The sequence below is a fragment of the Penicillium canescens genome (assembly GCF_028828765.1).
Source record: "Penicillium canescens strain IBT 15451 chromosome Unknown utg000009l_segment0_segment0, whole genome shotgun sequence".
Taxonomy (NCBI): Eukaryota; Fungi; Ascomycota; class Eurotiomycetes; order Eurotiales; family Aspergillaceae; genus Penicillium; species Penicillium canescens.
The window spans coordinates 2,793,930-2,806,782 of record NW_026703971.1 but is presented as its reverse complement, the minus strand read 5'-3'; the positions used below and the strand labels follow the sequence as shown (position 1 = coordinate 2,806,782).

Sequence of the window (12,853 nt, the reverse complement as noted above, 5' to 3'; positions counted from 1 at the left end):
CTTGTTGATATTCCAGTGGAACCAAAAGAGAAGAGTGGAGGTGGGGAGGGAGTAAAAAGGCTCAACTTGAGACGAAACTCCCTGGAAGTTGTGCCTGGTGAAGGTTGCGCTCGCGAAGCTCCTGATCGATCATATAGAACAGACGGAGGGAGATGCGGTGCTCTTCGCGAAGACCAAATACTTTGATATGTGATCCTTGCAAGGCAGCGTGGCACCGCTGTTTCATGTTCAGATATGCCCGCCTTAACGCGATTGGGTCATGGCTGAGACCGCCCCCGACATACTGCCAGGTCTTACGAAGCTGAGGATCTAGTGCCAAGGTTTCTAGGGCCGGATTAGAAAATGGGTATACATCCCCTGCCGCAAAAACCTCCTTTACACTGGAATAAAACTGCGTATAGAGAAGACCGGCCTGCCGCTGCGGGGAGGATGGACGAGTTTCTAATGTGAGGCTGCCAGTATCGTGGAGCAGACTAATCGGATAAAACTGCTGTGCTTTGGACGTGAGGATCCCGGAGGATGCTGCTGCCCAATCCACTCAGTATACGACTCTAGGCAACATCGCCGCCAGAGGATGGTCTGTGGCACCAGTGGGCTTGCACGGGGCTCCCCGTCCGAATGGAGCCTAGATGCGTGGAGTCCCCCACCACCAACCCGTGAGGGCCCAGTAGGACAGGTCTCTTTCCCAAGATCGATATAGAATTGATCGGAGAGATAAGACTCGTCGATCGTGTTACCCCAATGCTGGGCAAACTCCTGCATCATACTGTCCCACGTATTTGCTTTGGTCAATGTCTTTAGGTTTTTACCCTGGACGAGGATAATCACGTCTAGGAATTGCTGGAACCCAGTGAGCTCGATAGTCTCTAGAATATTCGCCCATACAAGCGAGAGTGCATCTGGTGGTAGGAAATAAAATAGAAGCTGCTCTCGCGCTACCGGATCCACTCGCCGGGAGCGCATCTCAACTCCCCGGGCCGTAGCATTGAACCGGCTGTGATCAAAGCTAGAAGGATAGTGCTGGACTAGAGATCCCTCGCAGTGCTGGTAGATCATAGGCAGGAGGACTTGATCCATCTAGACCCGAAAGTCATCATCCCGGAGGCGGCTGGACTGCTGCTCCTCCCGGTATAGTCGCGGGAACAGAAAGTAAAGAGAAATATCTTTAAATCCAATCAACCGCCCAAAGGTATAATGCGGGATGTTATGTACTGGTTGTTGGACGTGATGGGTGCGACTATTGCTTCCAGTATAGTGTACACGAGGGGGATCAAGGTGGAGACTCGAGTGAAGATCAGAGAGAGGCATCTGAGTTGGGTTCCACCGCACGCCAAGTTTGGCTACCGCCGTCGGGCGTTCCGGTTCATGGTCGGCAGCAAGGCAGAGGTGGACTGGACGAGCGCCAGGCGTGGCTGAGTTTATCCCGGTATAGATCTCCCGTTTTCGGTCTGCGCTGGTTTGTCCTGCAAGGTTTTCCTCACGTCTAGCCGTTGCCGCGACACTGGGAACATCCGGGTATGCCCCTATCTGTGAACCCGGGCGAAGTCATGGAGAATACACTTCCTCAAATTTACAGGCACGTCGGTGAGCGGCCTCACGCTGCCGTTTGACTCGCTGTCGACAAGCATTAGCTGCCAGCCTATCTTGTCGACTTGCATACTTCGGAGGTCGACCTCGCTTTGCGAGTGGATGGTGCCATCTTGTTTGAGATCGATGGTGATTCGCCGTCACCTGTCGAGATATTTGATAACCGGTTTCATCTATTATTTGCACTGACTGCACCATCTTGGGAAGAGTATCTCTCATGTCGCTATTGTTAATTTGCCTAGTCGTTGGAGTTGGTCTTGTTGATTGGGGATACGCCACCGTTGACTGAAGTCTAAAACCCTCTCAACGCGTCCCGTCCGCGGCAGAGGGAAGTGTGAAGACACGAGCGGGAATTGTGTCGTTGCGACTAGCGGCGCCACAACTGGTGATAGGAACCGCACTCTGGGCTTGGGGCAATAGTTTGGATTGAAGGGCATAGGATGAAGGCACGGAGATGAAACGGATGTGGGGTGGTGTTCATGAGCAGGTGGCAGGGCATGCCGACGGATCAGTGGCAAAGGCGGTGGAACGTCGATCGCGATTAGTGGACGATTAGTCTGTGAAATTCTGACTTGTTCGGCTTCGAACATGGGTCGAAATTGTGATTGCCACCGATAGAATCCGGACGAAGGGTTGGCTGAAGGATTGTGGGTCAGGGGAGCTGTGGCCGAGTTCCATGCCCAATGCTCAGAACGGCTTCTCAGCTGCCGAGGTTGCCAACAAGGTCATCCGGGTTAGACAGTTGGAATCGCGGTCGTATAGTGTCGACTGGAAATATAATCTCCCCATTGGGCAGAGGTGGAGCCGGGATAGAACATGCAGATAGCTGGCGGAGGAAAGCGGAAAGGTCAGAAGGTATTCGAGGTAGTTGAATGCGAATATCCATGATTTTGTTTGAGGCTATCCACCCGTCTACTGGGAGATCGGAAACCACCGCCGCTGTGACTAGGGGCGGGAAAGCGTCACTTGTGTATGGAAAGGCATGTGTCACCGCGGGGTGATAACTAGACCACCAACGGTATCTCCATTTGCCCGTTCTCCGAACTTGTATCTTCGAAACAAAAGAATTCGTGCTCGGATACGGAAGCACCCAGTGTGTGGAAATGAAGCGGCGTTGAAGGTCTTCACACCAGGCCTGCTGTTGTCGACTTCCAAGGATATGGCCGATTCTCTTCAGGCAACGGTTAAAAAGAGTCCTGTATGTTTTGTTTCCGAAAGTCGGAAAAACGGCCTGCTGGCAACTGTCTTGCACTCCGTGACTTTCATCCAGTTCCGAGTCGGTGTCGTATTCGGTGATACCTGGGTCCAGCTCAGAGCCTAGCTGCGGCTCCCAGAACCGGTGTAGGATATCAGATATTCCACGGGGATTTGGGCGCGATAGGCCTGGGGCGACAAAGAGCGGTAGGTGGGCCGGATCAATATGGTCTTCTAGGTCCGGTCCACAAAGAGCAATGGACCCAGCAAGCGCTGCTTCTCGACTAGCCGGAAGGATAATAGACTGGACGCTCTCGAATACGTCTCTTCGAAACGCTCGCAGGCAGAAGTCCACTAACAAGGATAAGAGGCCGTAGATCCGCGCAGGATCTGCGGTATAGCAAGCAGTATCCAGCGCCATTAAATAGCTTTCCAATTCTAGAAAGTGTTGCTTAGCACCACGCACGGCCTGGTATCGTTCAATATACCGGCCAAGGACGCTCGGGGTGTGGAGCTGAATGTACGGACGGTGGGCAACGTGAAAGAACATGGTTTCCCAGTCGATCTTGTCCAGGAACCAGGCGTAGCCTGTCCTCTCTAGTGTAACCTTCATCCCGACTCCCTCCCAGCGACGGTCGGCCGGGTCTGTGGAATGCTCGTCATCAAATTTGTTATTAGACGGAGGCTGGTCCCGAATGTCTTGCCAGCAAGCAAAACTCCAAGAAAGCTGGTTTCCCCTTCCGCCAAACGAGAAGCGGAGACTGCGTAGGAATAACAACATAAGCCGCGTATGCTCCCAGAGAACTAAATCGCGCCGAGACAGACTATAAACCATCTCGAACCCCGCGCAGAGCTTGTTCATATTCCACTCCAGCCAACCCAAGATGGTAGAGGTACGATAGACAAGAAAGGGCTGGGTGCACGGCGATGGTCTACCACGGAGGTGCATAACGTGATTCGCAAATCCGAGCCGCTCAATCTCCTGGTCAATTTGATGCAGAAGGTCTGTTCGAAGCCGGTATTCTTCCCGAACCCCAAACGACTTGGTTCTTGAATTATGAAGGGCCCTTGCGCTCCTCGTCTTGGAATGGAGGTATGCATCCGCAAGAATTTTCAAACTCTGCTTGGCTGCCCGTCCGCAATGCTCCCAATTCTGTTTCACGTCTGAATCCAGTGCAATGGCCTCTATCATACGGTTGCTAAAAGGATACACCTTCCCCGCGCATAGGGCTTCTTTCACCGAATCGTAGAACTGGGTGTAAAAAAGACCGTCTGCTCGAAGCGATGACCTTCGCCGAGTCTCCAGGGTGAGTGATCCACTATCACGTAAAAAGGAGAAAGGAAAAAAAGTTGATGAGGAACTGCCTGGGGGTTGATGATCTGCCCGATACTTTTCAAGACAGCATCGACGCCACATAAATGTGAGAGGCTCCACGGGGTTGAGTAGCTCGGGGGTATGATCGGGGGCAGGGAGCTTCGGGCAAATTTCCTTCCCAATATCTCGATACATGATTTTAACGTGCTCCGGATCGATGGTTGAAGTCCAGGTTTGCTCGAATCGTTGCTGCATACCAGACCAGGTCATACTCTTCGTGGCCACCTTGAGGTTCTTGGCATCCAGGAGGAGGTGAATGTGTCGAAATTGTTGGAGATCCTTCTGCTCGATGATCTTGAGTACGGCCGTCCATACAGCTGCAAGCCCGTCCGGCGGAAGAATGTGATTTAATAGCTGCTGTCTCGTTTGGGTGGTTACAGAGCGCGCTTCCTTCCAAGCCGCCCACGTGTTCATAGAGGCATGAGCGTAGCTCGAAGGATAGTGTTGAAGATAGTGCCCTGAGTATCCCTCCTGAAGGGCTGGAAAAAGACTTGGTCCATCCAGATCCGAAAGTCTTCCTCGCTCAGGCGGGGAGTGGAAGATTGTGGATGCGAAAGACCGGGAAAGAGAACATAGATCGATGTATCCTCCATACCTACAACTCGCCCCAGTGTATAATGCTTGATCTTGTGGACGGGCATATGGGTTCGGCGAATACAGCCACTATGACGGTCGGTATACTCCACCGGTAACGGATCGAGGTGGAGGGATGACTGTAGGTCTGACACCGGCCGCTGAACGGGTTGCCACCGAATGCCTTGGCGCGCGGCGGCGAGATTGCCTACAAAGGCTGTGACACTATCAGTGTCGAATGAAACGTCTGGCGGCATCAGCTGTTCTTCCTCATCTGCGAGTAAGACTACTGGAGGTGTCACATGATCGTTACAAATGCCACAGAATAGTCTTCGGCGGTCAGCCGCAGACCACTTTTTCGTCCAGGTAGTCTCTGCATCGGCGAGTCGTGGAGTACCAAGCACCTTGGGGCAAGACCACTTCTGCAGGTCGCCCAGCCTGATAGTTGCGAGAGGAGATCCATCCTGGCTAACTGGCGGCTCCATTGACCGCTGATGACACTCCGGGCAACAGCCCTGGAAGTGGAGTATCTGTCGTGCTATTCGCACCCCAAGGCTATCAGTGTCCGCAGTCTCGATGTTCGACGGATCGGACAGTGGGTAGTCGCCGTCATCCTCATCAGATCCGTATGCACTATCCGCCGAAGCATCAGTGTCTGAATCTGCTGAAACATCGGGAATGTCGAATAGAATCGGTTCGTGGTCATTGGCGGAGATTGGGCCTTCAGTGGGCTCGTTATCGTCTGGAATCGCTTTAGCAGACGGGTTATCGTTGATAATTGCCTCCTCCTGCTGCGGAGCATTTCCGCCGTCAGAATCGAACACACTAGGATCATCCAGCGAGAAATCATTATCGTTGGATAAAGGCAGCGAGCCTTCCAGTGTGAGTTGTGGCTCTGGTATAGGCCCCGCATCAAGTGTATCTAGAGCAGCCGCACGCTCATTGCCGGGTCCGGTCTGTGGAGATGAATTTTCCTCTCGTCTCGGCTTGTGTGGTTTGCGAACGACTTGTTCTAGCTCTGCAGTCGATAGTTAAGAAAGTGGCCGTGCGGAATCAAATTGGCAAATTATATCCCACTTACGCGTTCGTGGACGTCCCGGGACTGATGACTCCCGAGACGGCAGTGGACCTCGCTTTCGCTGCTGATAGCGGAGCCGTCGAGCCGCATTCTTCTCAGCCCTCGTTTTGTATTTCGCCGTAGGTCCTCTTCGGCTCATTTTGCTAGTTTTTGAAGAGCAGTCACGACAGCATAGGATAGGGTAGCATAGCTGGCCCTTATACGTGCGTTTGTCGACTTTTGGACAACGTAGTCCGCCCCTGATGAACACCAAAGACTGGATATATCATTTCTTGGCACTGAGCACAATTAGGCTTTGACAGAACCCACAAATGGGTTGGGTCCTGGGTCCAATTTCATAACCCATTGGGGCCCCAATTGGGTCGGCAAACGATGTAAACATGAAAAATTCAAAATTACTAAAATTACACTATGTTTGGAGTATGAAATCATACCTAAAATATAGGTAAACCTAGATTTTATTATAAATTTCATATCAGAACTAGACTTAAATATTAGCTTGTTTATTAAAATTTTCGAAATAAGTAGATTTTAGGGTCGAGAATAAATTTCGTGGTCTACACAAACAGTGGTGTTACTTCCCTGTCCGTGAATATATATCTTCATAAACAAACTATATTTCTGTCCAACTTCCAAACAAAAGTCTTTTCTTCTCTTTTGAATAAACATATCAGTTTAATGAACCTTTCTTTCGCTATTTTCAATATTTAAATCATATCAAAACTATTCAAATGAGTGTATTGAAGATTACGAGTGCACTATTTTATGACTGCCCCTGCTGGGTAAACGGCATTACATAAAGTCATAGCTGATGTGTCCCTAACTGCCCCAGCGCATCTGGCGGTGTTGCCTAAGGCAATCTATGTCTAGTGCAGCTGGTCCAATGTAGGGCAGTGGTCCTGACAGCCTCCTGTTTGCGCCCCAGCAGAACAGACCCTGACCAGTATACGGGATAGCACGTGACTAGTCTGGCTTTTCGTCCGAGTTTCTATTGGCTGAAACATTATCTACCCTATACTGCCACCATTTGCGAGGGCGATCAAAAGACAGAAGAACTCTGGAAGCAGACCATCGTTGTGATTTGAATGATACCAAGTTCAATATACAACAAGCGTCGTGGCGCCGGTACTATGTGTCTTGACTTTCCCACCACGTGACCTTCGTCCGGGTTTTTCGTCCGAGTTTCTATTGGCTGATAGTATTCTGCCTTCCCTTGCTACCAATTTTCAATAATATGTAAAAATAAAAATAGCTTTGGAACCTGGCGGATGCGAGCTTTTTACTCATACCCAAATGCTTTCTATCTGGGTATTGTGGTGTCGTGGTCACCTGCCACGATTTGCCTGTTGGGTTTGTTAGTGATATGATACAAAGCCAGATGACTACCCCGCTTCTAAGAACTGATATTATAGCACGTGTCCGCGGGCGGGGATATATCTTGGCGTTGGGTACTCACTACACCTGACACTGATCAGGCGTGTTTTGGTTCATAACCTGGGCCCGTTACGCTTGCAAGGGCATGCCATATGACCAATGATGAATGAACACATTTGAAGTCAAACTGTTGGGCTAGGAATTCCTACATGGTGAATTATGGCACCTCACATGTACTGTTTTGTCCACTTGTGACCAACTGAGGGTTGTCGATAGAAATTCAAATTTTTTCTTTCTTAACTATTCACAGTCTGTGACATTTCATCTTCAAACATGGATCTGGTAACCACAATTGAAATTAGGGGCAGAGTTGGCGCGCAAGGTATGTGGGTCTTCACAAACCAAATCTGCGTTTGATATCCTTGAAGATTCAAAGCTTACACCAACCCCCTAGCATCTGAGATTTTGCAATGGATTCAGTTGATTGAGAGTGGGTGGAATCTAGCATCTCCCGATTTCAGCTTAACGAACTATCATTGTATTAACTCATTGTCTAGAGAACTTCGCTTCATTGAAGAAGACGCCTTGTCGAGTCCGTATTGAACAACTTGCCTACGGATTATACATGAAGGGAAAGTGGACAGACCATCCATATTGGTTGATCCATGTATTTCAAGTGGAGGAAACATTCGATATGAGGGTACATTCCTATGAGGGTCCACAAGGCGAAACGCTGAACGATGTGCTTCAGAGGGTGTTTCTACAAAGTTGTCAGGAACATGCCCCTTAGACCTCAAGGAATGGCTCTTTCGTGTTCCAATCTTCACCAGTGTCTATATTTGGCAATCAGATTGTGATAAATCTGGGATTTCGTACTCTCGCAAATGGCTTTTGCTCTTTGGCCTTCTGAAGAGCTGTGTCTAAAGATTATCTGTTATACATACCAGCTGTGACTATGAAGAAATAAAACTGGCAGTAGTGAGCGGAAACCACTGGGAAACACAAACTAGAAACATCTTACAGTACTGTAGCCCACTAGGTTCATTTCTCTACGGCAGACACACGGTATTCGGCATACAGAAGAAAACAAGGCAAGGGCCTACGGTGGATGTGAATCAAGCCAGATTGCCAGATCTCACATACTTCAAGAACCTTATTAGAACATTCTATGAAGATTTACAGTATTTTACAATGACTCAATAGACACTGAAAACTAATACGTCGTAAATTGCGATACGGCTAAGCAGAGTTTATTTCCTGATACGGAATAGCGTGGTTCCGGATACGAGCCGAGAAACAATGCGTGTGTGTCCAGAGGGAATCTGTTTTCGACTCTCACTGTGCCACGAAGTGGTCCCTCGTGGAAAGTCACCTTCTCGTGGTGAGGGACGTCAGTAAGTTAGACTGCAAGGTCTGACCGAAACTGAGAACTTTCCAAATCGAAACTCCGGCGGAAACTCCTTTATTGGTTGTGACGACGCGGCGGGAAGCTTTCAAAAGAACACGTCGACAACTTCGCAACGTCGACGAGCCTTCGAACAACCGACCTGCCTAAATATTTTCAACCTATACTCACCGGATTTTGTTCGCAATAACTCACCTGCCCTACCGGTTCGATCGCATGTCGATTCGTCAGTCCTTCGTCTGCTATCTGGTGTTGCCGCCAGCGAGGCAGTCAGCTACTTCGGGCGTTAATATGAGAAGTACTCTCGGTAAATCGCTACTCAGGGAAGAGGTTCACGAAACTACATCGAGAATGGACACGTGGAGGGGTCCGGTGTCACAGAGGGATGGGTTATTGCTTTTGGGGGAGATGAGATGATGACAACAACAACAAGAAGAAATCGTTAAGGACATACCGTATGGGCTAGAGGGGTTTTTTGCAGCTGGTTCAGCTTTTCCTCTCGAAAATGAGACTATGACAAAATGTATGCAATGGAAAGATCAAATAGCGTATAGGTGCCCTCTAGGCTTGATACCTCCGGGCGTAATGAATTGTGTGTGTGTGTACCACGAAGTGAGCTCCCCTACTTGTAGGTTATGTTGTCTTGAAGGTGAACTGTGAAGTGCAAAATGTTACGAGACAAGCTGTCAGCAACCTGCGGGGGATGACAACAGCCAAACCAAACCCTCAGAAAAGACGAAACCTACAGGAATTACGTACAACCAATCATATCACCAACTGATAAGTTCCCAGGAGCAAAGCAAGAGCGTGTAAAAACGACACCTCAAGCATGAGACTGTGATCGATCCCTGATCGTTCAGGCGAACGTGACCTTGGGATCCACCCGACAGAGGGAATCCAGTACATAGATGCCTTCTAGGTACCTAATGTCCTCTGCCGTGAGGACACGCTGTCCTTGATCACCCTGATTGATCACTAAGCAGTCCCTGTGTAATTGTTCTTGAACGTGCTCCAGTTTGCTCCTGGGAGCTTATCACCCTGATTGATCACTGAGCAGTCTCTGTGTAATTGTTCTTGAACGTGCTCCACTTTGCTCCTGGGAGCTTATCACCCTGATTGATCACTGAGCAGTCCCTGTGTAATTGTTCTTGAACGTGCTTGTGAGAGTCTCACGTATACATAGAGGTGGATAGTGTTTCAAGATAAACAATCAATATTAAGAACAACTATAGTTGACTCTAGATACAAGACGTAGCGCGAGGAAGCAAAAGGAAGGTAGCTTCCTCGCGTTCAGGGGAACCCATGTACACCATGTGGGTCCCATGCGGATCATATCTCTATCCGTTCCGCATGCTTCATCTATATCCTTGACAGTGCTCTTCTTTGCTCCTGGGAGCTTATCGTGTGCTGTCAGAGATCGAGCATATATAGTAGCTTGGGAGTTTGGTCGCTGACCAAACATTGTGCCTTTTTGGCCAGATGGCGTAGTGGTAAAACCCAAGCATCCATGAACCGTCACATGTGCATGTTTTGTTCCTGGGAACTTATCAGTTAGTGCTTTGATTGGTCACACGTGATTCCTGTAAGTTACGTGTTGTGGTTTTTTGAGGGTTTGGTTGGTTGTTGTCACTCCCCGCAGGTTGCTGGCGGCCTGCCTCGTACAGTCAACTCTCGCTTATACCACAGCATACTATCCAAGCCAAATTACGTGGTATAATTGAGTTGTGTTTTGGTGAGAGGATGACATAATATTTGACAAGCTAACTCTAAGCCCTAATACCTATTTAGTCTTCCATCCCATCATCTGATCCAAAGTCACCTGACGTTTCTCATCAATCTGAATCCTGCCAAAGTCGCTGATTAAGCTCTCAATTTGTCTAATATGGTCCGAGGTACCCTTTTCTTTGCTACAAACCCATAGTAGGATATCCTGGAGGCTGTCCAATATAGCAGAATTAGACAGAAGCTCAGGTGGGGGCCCATCAATGTCAATATCCTGAATTTCTGAGGTTGTTGGGGCAATATATATATCTTGCTCATTGGTCTCATCTCGCCCTTCAGTCCCATCTTCTAACATGTCTTCGTCCGAAGGGTTCAAAAACTCGTCAAATGGCACAATATCTTTATCACCAAGCTTATCAATTGCTTGATTATATAGACTTTCAATCTCATCACTCAATCCGGGCTCGGAAAATAGTGCAGACTCAGGTGCGGACTCGGGCGCGGACTCAGGTATAGGTATAGACTTTGGACTAATCAAAGTACTTTGTTTAAAGCAATTGATAATCGTTTGGTCTGATACACTTGTTCTCCAAACTTGCGTTACCCAGGTAACAGTATAATAAATGCTCATTCTTTGTTTTGGGTCTATCCCACGATCAAGAAAAGCAATCATATAGCGCATCCATTTCTTCCGATAATGGTGCTTCAAGTTTTGGATAATACCTTGGTCCAAGGGTTGATAAATTGAAGTTGCGTTTGCTGGCAAAAAAACAACCGTAATCCGGGGTGGTGGTGGCGCTCGCTGGAGTCCAATAACATGTGGTGAAGCATTGTCTAAAAGGAGCAAAGCTTTCTTATCTAAGGGAATACGCCCATAGAAAGATCGCAACCAGTCCTCCATAATGTCATGACGCATCCATGCTGCCTTGTTGTGACGCCAAACACATCCCAGAGCTCGGAAATTAACCCCCGGAGTGCGCGAGGGGTTTTTGCTGTGCCAATCAACCATAAAGGGACTCGATCGGAACCATCCGCATTTGATGCAACAACAATAGTGATTCGTGTTTTATCAAGCTTTTTGCCAGCAATTTTTCCCTTTGAAAGACCACCATTTGGCATACGTCGCCAAAATAGGCCAGTTTCATCCATATTGTAGATTTCGGACGGTTTGAATTGATTGCAAATCGATTTGGTGCTTTTGATCTGATCATGTACCGAGGATGGGACTGAGGCAGCTTCTCCGTGGAAAGTATGATATTGAAGAGAGTGGCGTTGTTTGAAGCGAGTTAACCAACCCTCAGAGAATTGAGGTTTGGTCCGATCTTTGTATTCCGGTATTTGTCTCCAAAGCTCAGCTGCTTTAGTTTGGATCAAAGGGCCATTTATTGGTATTCCATTGCCAATATGGTTATCTGCCCAGTCATATAGCTTTTGGTCCAATAATGGCCAATGAGAGGATGAAGATCGTTTGTTTGCCCCTGCAGGGCCCGTATCAAGATAATTGTATTTGGATGAAAGGATCCTTGATATGGTTGACCGGTCAATCACTTGTTTGAATTGGTCCTCAAACCACTTAGCACATGCAGTCTGCGTGGGCTTTGGGCTAGTATTAGACCAAAATGCCCGTAGTGCCTGTTTCTGCGCGTCTGATATACCCAATTTGGTACGCTTTGGTCCCATTCTGACGCGCTTGGGTGGGGTCGGGAGGGTAGGAGAGCTTGTAGATTGAGGCATTCTGATTGGTTGATTGCGCTGACTAAGCAGATTCGAGAGGAAGAAAGTGTTACCTCAGTTCCCTCAGACCACAGCCAATGATGAGACAGAATTCTGCCGATTCTGCCACGCTAACCCGATTGGGTTGCTTCATCAGCCCGTGGTCTGAGCCGGGAACCCCTTCCGTACATACAAGTTTCCGGTTCTCGCCAGCAACCCCACCATTTGGTCAAGGTGTGTTTTCTCAAGCTCTCTGAGAGTATTTCTGACATTGTTAGAAAGAATGGCATCACCGGATTTGCCCAATATGATCTCTAGATCGCGAAAGCGTGCTCGACAATCCTCCCTCGAGTGGCCTTCTTCCAGTTCACCATTACAAGAACCACCTGCGTCTACTCAGCGATCTCGTTATATCTCAGGATTGCAGCCACGCGAACGTGTCGATATGGTACTGGCTGAGCTTAATGATAAGCACCGGTGGACAATCAAGGATCTTCTTTACCACATGGTGCATGCACAACCAGTCAAAAAAAATGGATATTCGACATCGTATCGAGCACAGAAATTGTCTGACGCTATATATGGGCAACCTGAAATTATTGAGCGGCTAGGTAGTGTCTCAAAAGACATATATGCCACTGGTGCATCCGATCTCGTGTCTCGGATACAGACCGAGATTCGAGGGCTGATTAACGGAGATATACTCGGCGAGTTCCAGTCCAATGTGGACCCTAAAGATATGGACATCTCTAGCTTGGCTACGCAGATGCAGAGGAAAGCTCCAGAGCTCTGTGGACTGCTCGTTAGCATCATGACACCTCCAGGAAACCAT

General features: G+C 48.6%; 3 protein-coding genes across 3 annotated transcripts; 1 reads left to right on the top strand and 2 right to left on the bottom strand.

Moving 5' to 3' along the window:
- Window positions 1–61: 61 nt before the first annotated feature.
- On the bottom strand, window positions 62–1,077 carry N7446_012119 (uncharacterized protein; the record flags this gene model as incomplete). The annotated part of the gene is made up of 2 exons (XM_058520861.1): window positions 62–525; window positions 648–1,077. The coding sequence occupies 2 exons, from the start codon at window positions 1,075–1,077 to the stop codon at window positions 62–64; spliced, it is 894 nt and encodes a 297-aa protein (XP_058367147.1).
- Window positions 1,078–1,194: 117 nt separating this feature from the next.
- Window positions 1,195–1,416, top strand: N7446_012118 (uncharacterized protein; the record flags this gene model as incomplete). Its single annotated transcript, XM_058520860.1, has 1 exon — window positions 1,195–1,416. The coding sequence occupies one exon, from the start codon at window positions 1,195–1,197 to the stop codon at window positions 1,414–1,416; it is 222 nt and encodes a 73-aa protein (XP_058367146.1).
- An 871-nt stretch (window positions 1,417–2,287) lies between these two features.
- On the bottom strand, window positions 2,288–5,946 carry N7446_012117 (uncharacterized protein; the record flags this gene model as incomplete). The annotated part of the gene is made up of 3 exons (XM_058520859.1): window positions 2,288–4,635; window positions 4,752–5,747; window positions 5,811–5,946. 3 exons carry the CDS (start codon window positions 5,944–5,946, stop codon window positions 2,288–2,290), a joined length of 3,480 nt encoding a protein of 1,159 aa, XP_058367145.1.
- Between the last annotated feature and the right edge of the window lie 6,907 nt (window positions 5,947–12,853).